The 7020-nt window shown below is 40.4% G+C and overlaps 1 protein-coding gene across 1 annotated transcript in view; it reads left to right on the top strand.

Moving 5' to 3' along the window:
• USP15 (ubiquitin specific peptidase 15) overlaps positions 1 to 7020 on the top strand; it is a 103249-nt gene that overhangs the window by 6261 nt on the left and 89968 nt on the right. The window contains exon 3 of the mRNA XM_009281118.1: positions 7 to 185. Within this exon, the coding sequence (XP_009279393.1) occupies positions 7 to 185 (179 nt within the window). The remainder of the gene's footprint in view (positions 1 to 6; positions 186 to 7020) is intronic.

Consider the following 7020-nt stretch of genomic DNA (forward strand, 5'->3'; position numbering starts at 1 on the left):
GGGCAGGAGGGACGCGGCGGCGCCGGCAGCCAAAAGCTGGACTGTGTCTCCCTCCAGAGGGAGAAGCGAGTCACGCACGGCAGCTCCGGCGGCGGGAAAGCCGCGGCCTCGGCCGAGCCCCCCTTCCCCGGGTGGTGCCCGGGTGGTGGGGTCGCGGGCTTGGTCCGTGCACCTGCGCTTGGGAGGTGGTAGGGGAACGTGTAATGGGTCCGATCCTGAAGGTCTCTTCTCCCTCCGCTTAAAGACGGGCGGTGGGTCGCAGTCGTCTGCCACGACTATTGATTAATAGAGGGAAATGGTGGTGGGTAAGGATAAGTAAAGCATAGCTTGCTCATTTATTTTAGTGTGTTTTGTGCTGTTCAAAAGGGCATGCAGAGAAGTGGAGGGGACGGAGCCTAAGAAGGTGAGAAAGGGCCCTCATTCGTTACATTAATACCAAACGGAGTCAAATTCTCAGTTTTCTCCTAGAATTCTTGTTCACTCCTAGGTTAAATGGGGATAAATGCATGCAGCATTAAGAAGTACTGATATACTTAATCATCTGTTGTCTATTTTTAATTTGTACCAGCTAGTTAAATAGCAACTTTTCTGAAAACAAGCTTTTGTTGAGTCTTTAACTGTCATCACATCTTATATGATGTTGATAGTCAACTCTGTGAGAAACAGAAGAGGGGAGTGAAACACTTCCCCAGTTGTTATTGTTCATGCTAGAGTTTTTCCATGTAAGTAAGGATCTGTAGAATATTTGAATTATTTTTTTCAAAGCAAATACAGACCTAAAGGTCCATGCAGTCAAAAAAAGAAAAGGCAAAATGAAGGCTTAATGTTGACTACCCCACACACAGTGATGCAGCTGTAGGATGAAATACAAAGAGGCTGGTATGGAAGGGGCAAGTTAAAAGTAGCCTGGGATGTGGTTGTCACAATCGCTGTTGCAACAAGCACTGCAGTACACATACATGCCTGGATGCGGACTGCAGCCAAATTAAAAGGCTGCTGGTTGTAAAGGCGAACGAGGTCTTATCTCATTCATCGGAAGCTGATACAATAACATCAGGATTTCCCTAGTTGGTAACTGTGTTTCTACATTTGCAGACAGCTAAAAATAATGCCAAAGGAACTGAAACAACCAAGACCGTGCTGCTGTCAGCAGCGTAATTTCAGTCCATTGAGGTAGACCCAAACTTATGGGGATCCACAGGGGTTGGATGCTCCTGCCCCACCAATGCAAAATGACCAGGGATCCTGAATACTGGAATGGGTAACCTTTCCTGTTGCGTGGGTCAGTGTAGGACCACAAGCATTGTTACTGGATTAAAAGCAGTCAAAGCACACTGAAAATGCAACTACAGCAGCTAAAACGCAACTACAGCAGCTGTTGCACTTTAGACATAGCAAACACCTTGTAATTATAGGAGCACATATATCTATATGAGCTGCGTGTATCATTACACTCAAGTTGACTGTGTATTGTGAGACCAGAGGATACTTGGTAGTTTCATATTGGTGTCCTGCTGTTACAGAAACCAGGCAAACACATCTGAAGACACAGAACTATTATGACCCAGTTAAAACAATAGAAACAAGTCACATGCAAACAACAGAAGAAAAAGCAGTAGACAAACCAATAGCTAAGCTGACCTGTTTTGAAACCCAGGAATTTTGTCTGTGCAAATCTTGGAAAATGTGATCATTATTTACAGCGTGACGCTGCTGCAGATGAGCAGTTGTTCCAGATCACTTTGCACAACATCTGAAAATCTGAGCAAATCTGCAGTACTCGCACACAGGTTGTGTGACACCACACAGAAAAACATGCTTTCAGGAAGCTTCTCTATATGCTTTCACAGTATGGCCAACACTCCTGGGAAGAACCAAAATGATCCGTTGCACGTATACAGTGCAGCTGGTTTTACAGATGCTTATTTAGTAAGCTTGACTCATCTCCAAAGGTGCGTTTGTACATGCTGCACATGCACGATATGATAAATTTACCATTTTCTGAAAATACCAGATTGGCAGTCTTTGTCCTACACAGCCTGTATTTATATCTTTCTGACTGGAAAATCCCCAGCTGAATACTGTGGCCTTAGAACACAACACAGTTATGAAACACAGTTGTTATATGAATGTTCTCTCTTTCTTCCTTCAGCTCGTTTCATTTTTGAGTTAGTGTCACTATTTCTTAGTTTTCATCAATTTGTAGGGTTCTTCCACACGCTAAAAGAAAAGCATAAAACATGAACACGGGCATTGGCACTCGCAACAAGTATAGTGTTTGGAACAACTTCAGCATCTCCATTTCAAGGTGAACAGCATGGCATAAAAATCAGAAAAATAAAAACTTGTTTCTGAATAGTTACATATATGTGGATCTGGATGTATCTTTTTTAAACACTGATTTTACTCAGAGGCATGCAGGTTCTGAGCTGCTAAATAGAGAAAAAGAAAAATTATATTTTGTTAGCCACATGTAGATTTTGTCTCTAAGAACCGATGAGTTCACTAATGTCTACCAACAATTTTGCTCCCTTATCTTTCCCAAGAGACCCCTCCCTTCGCATCGCCCACCATGCTACTAACCTAAACTAGCTAAAAGTGCCAGTTGCAGCACTGTTCTTCAGTTTAGCAGTTAGGCTCTTGGTTTCTCATTTTCTTCATAAAGATTAGGTTTTTACTTGGGTCTTCCATCTCTCTTAATATTGAACTTCAGGTACTAAAATAAGCAGGGACACAGACGACAGCTCTCATCAGGAATACCTCAATGTAAGGAGACCTATAGCGGCTTAGAGCCTGATGTGCAGCAGCATCCTACAACATTCCTCTATTGCCATCCCCTAAAGTTTGGGAAGAGGAAGCATGGATTCCAAAAGCCAGCTGCTGTAAATTATTAGTGGTTATCATCCTGATGCCCTGTGAGCCGGGACAGTCCAACAGTGCCTAAAAGTCCCCTTTACAATACAGATACACAGTTGCACACTCATGGTTTTATCACAGGTGAGAATCTGGTCCACCAAATTTAAAGTTCTTTAAAAGCTCTGGTATATTCCAAATATTCACATACAAAAATAAAGGTAATTGACTCCTGAAAAGCTGATGGAAAATGAAAAGGCAATGGAGCAAAGTTTTTCCGGGGTTCTTTAATAAGTCTCCCACAGGCATTTATTAAAATCATGCTGGTTATTGGATTTTGAAGGAAATAGGGTTTTTAACTAGCATACTGGAATCGCCACCAATCTTTCAAAGCTTCCACATAAAATGGAAAAATTGACTGCAAAAAATAACAGAAGTAACCATTTTTTCTTTTCTACAACACATAAGTGATAGAGATAAACACTTTGATGATTTTTTTACCATTTAAAACCATTCTACTAAGATATGAAATGACATGGATTGCTCATTCATGCTAACATAAATGCTGCTTATAGAGTAATGACGTCTTCCAGGATGAAAAAAACCAGATACATGTACATATTCAATGTCATTTTGGGAGCAAGACTTTGTTGCTTCCATTTAAGAGGTGAGAAAGCCAAGAAACAGAGAAAAAATTGGGTTGAAAGGGATCTCTGGAGATCTGGTTGGGTTGAGGATCCAAACCCCAGTCATGGGCGGGCTGACTTCAAAGTTAGATCAGGTTGCTCAGGGCTGTGTCCTGCAGTTTCAGATATCTCCAAGGACAAAGATTCTACCTACCAGCCTCTCTGGCCCTTTTCCAGCATTTGACCACCCTCATCGTGAAGGATTTTCTTCCTTACACACAAACAAATTTCTCAGAATTTTTCTTTCTGCCTCTTGTGTCCATTGCCTCTCATCCTTTTGCTGTGCACTTCCAAGAATCCTCTGGCTCCATCTTCCCACTAACCGTCCATAAGTAGTTGAATACAGCAGTTACATCTCCCCTTTCCCTACTTTAAAGGGGCTGAACAAACACAGCTTTCAGTTTTCTTGTATGTCGTGCCTTCACCACTGCTAGGACGCACTGCTGACTCACATTCAACTTGTCCACCAGCATCTACAAGCATTTTTTTGCAAAGACATTTTCTAGATAGCCAGTGCCAAGCTTGTACTGTTGCACAGGGTTATTCTGTCCCAGGTGCTGGACTTGCATTCATCTTTGTTGAACTTCACAAAATTTCTGTGAGGTCACTTGTCCAGCCTGTTTTGATCCTTCTGAGCAGCAGCCTTGCCCTCTAGTGTATTGACTGCTCCCCACATTTTGGTGTCACCTGCTGGGAGTGTTTGCCACTGTCATCCAGATTGTTGGTGAAGACTGTAAGCAGTATGAGCTCCAGTACTGAACACTGAGGAATGCCACTAGTGACCAACCACTGCTCTTTAAGCCTCGCAGTTCAATCAATTTGCACCCATTTTATAAACTACCCATCCAGCCCATATCTGCCCAGTTTGGCTACAAGGATGTTATGGTAGACCATGTCAAAAGCCTAATTAGAGTCAAGATAAATGACACTGCTCTCCCCTTCCCCGCACAGCCAGTCGTTTCATTGTAGAAGGCAATCAGGTTAGTCAGGCAGAATTTGCCTTTAGTAAATCCATATTGACTATTCCAAATCACCTTCTTGTCCTTCATGTATGTGGAAATGACTTCCAGGAGAATTTTCCCCATAATCTTCCTTCAGACTGACCTGTAGTTCCCCACATCCTCCTTCTTGCCTTCTTGGAAACGGGCATATTTACCATTTTCCAATTATTTGGGACCTTCTCCTGTCACCATGAACATCTGCAGATGATAGAGAGCGGTCTTACAGTGACATCAGCCCACTCCGTCAGGGCACTCGGATGCACCTGGTCCCACAGACTGCTGTATGTCCACTTCGCTTAAGTGGTCCCTATTGATCTTCCCTTACCAAGGGTGGTACTTTACTCCCCCAAACTCACCAACAAAGCAGAGTTAAACAAAGATGAAGAAACCCTGGGATGAATGCTGTTTGTCTGACCTACCCCATAGAATATCATACAAACAGATATTTCTTCTTACGCTATTTCATCAAAAAGAGCAAAATCCCCCAGGCTGTGAGAACTGTAGCTATTTTGAAATATAAAGATGCTTCTTTCTAATACTTCGTAAAGCACCTAAGCTCCCTAAAGGGGAAAGATTTAAAAACCTGCACTCCTCATTTCTCATTTGCCACCTCTTGACAAGTCACTACTGAGCTTTTTAGATCTTTTATATATCATCTTAAGGCACCTTACTTTCTCTATGCGTTAGAGACCCTATGCTGCCAGGCATAGCTTCTGAGTCTTGCTCTGGGTGAAGCACATACCAAAAAGTTAGGTGTTGCAATATTTTGTGCTGTGGCTCCTAAATTTCTTTTTTAATCTAGGCTGTAATCCATGTGAAAAGCAGAAAGCAAACACCAGAAGAATTCAGATCAAAAGTAGAACAACACTTGGCCTCCCCACCTTTTGGAAATAGGCTTAAATTTTCTTTTTAACAAGTAATTTGCTTGGTTAGATTATATATTTAATAAGCAACAGGCCTGTGCTTTATTACACCAAAAGGAAGAGTCCGTGAGCCAAATATTTGGGGGTGACTACAGGGCTCTATTGCACAACAAAGGTGTAAATTACATGAATATTAAGTATAGTGCTGGTTTCTTATTGGACATACAGTAAGTATTATTCATGAGCTTGGGAAAAGCCCCAAACTATATCCAGGAAAAAAATATTAGCCATTTTTCCTTTTTTTAAAAAAAACCCACAACTATTCCTCCACCTACATCTGTAGGACTCAGAGCAGGAAATAGAAACAATCACTAGATCAGGCATCCAGAGAAAGAAATCAGGAGAAAAAAACGAGGAGAAAAAGTGTTCACACACATCTGGCCTAAATTTGGGTTACTATATTACAGAACTCATTCATGCATGCATTTGTCTTAATCTGATACAATATGGTAGTTCCTATTTTCCCGTGTATCATACAGCATCAGCACTTGCAGTCATGCTACAAAGAACTCCAAAATGAATAAATGTTTTATCCTTAGTTAAATGTATGTTAATTTTGTTTCAATTTTACATTAAAGGTTGCATTATAGACAAAATGGGAAAAAAAGCAACCTCCTTACCTAATAAGATTTTCATCTAAATAAATATAATTATTTCCAAAATTATGTCTTGAATTATTTTCATGAATTAATTATGTTTATATAATTAAATTATATTAAAGAAAAGGAGACTTTGGGAAAACAGGAGGTTAGGCAGACCAAGAGTAGCAAAGGTAAGTAAGGATCAAGCTGATTTCACAAAACGAATCGTACCAATTTTTTTCTGAAACTTCTTTACCGAGGGCAACATGTGTTGGCAGACTTGAGAGCTCATCTACAAGAAGGATTAGACTTCACTGTAGAGATTCATGGTGCCATTTATTATCTCATGATATAGCATTTTCTAATCTGTGTAGTGTCATTTTAAAAACAGGCATCACAAATTCTGGTAAAAAAGGTGTCAAAGCTTATTAGCCCAGTAACTCAGTTCCCTCACAGTGGGCGATAAATTAGGGGGTTGTCAGATGTGTTGTTTGCTGCAAAAAAAAAGTCACTGTGAACTTACCTGGGTTATTTTTTCTAGAGAAATAATACTGTGCCTGTTTTATAGTTACAACACACTCTTTCAAATAATACCATCCAAATTTCACTAAGTTTAGTGAAGGGTACAGTACATTAAATAGAGTAAGTTGTTCTGTCCCTCAGTATTTCTTTCTGATTTTAAGTCTTTCTTCCTCTGAATTTTAACCACCTATGTTTTAATAAGAGAAGGAAAAATAAGAAAGAACTGCACTCAAGGATGTACTAGGCTTGTGTATGTGCATTAGAAAACATTAAAAGATGCCCTAAAGGTTGTTACAGACTTTGCATTTTGTGGTGTTTTAGTAGTAAGGCAAAATGGTGTATTTTGAGATCATCTTTCTGCATATTGAGTACAGGCAAAAGTAGCACTTTCCAAGAGTTAAGAGCAGAAAATTATTTAAATTATTTAAAATATTATCTACTGTATTTTTTCCAA

This window comes from Aptenodytes forsteri, unplaced genomic scaffold (genome assembly GCF_000699145.1).
Source record: "Aptenodytes forsteri isolate BGI_AS27 unplaced genomic scaffold, ASM69914v1 Scaffold4, whole genome shotgun sequence".
NCBI classification, from domain to species: Eukaryota; Metazoa; Chordata; class Aves; order Sphenisciformes; family Spheniscidae; genus Aptenodytes; species Aptenodytes forsteri.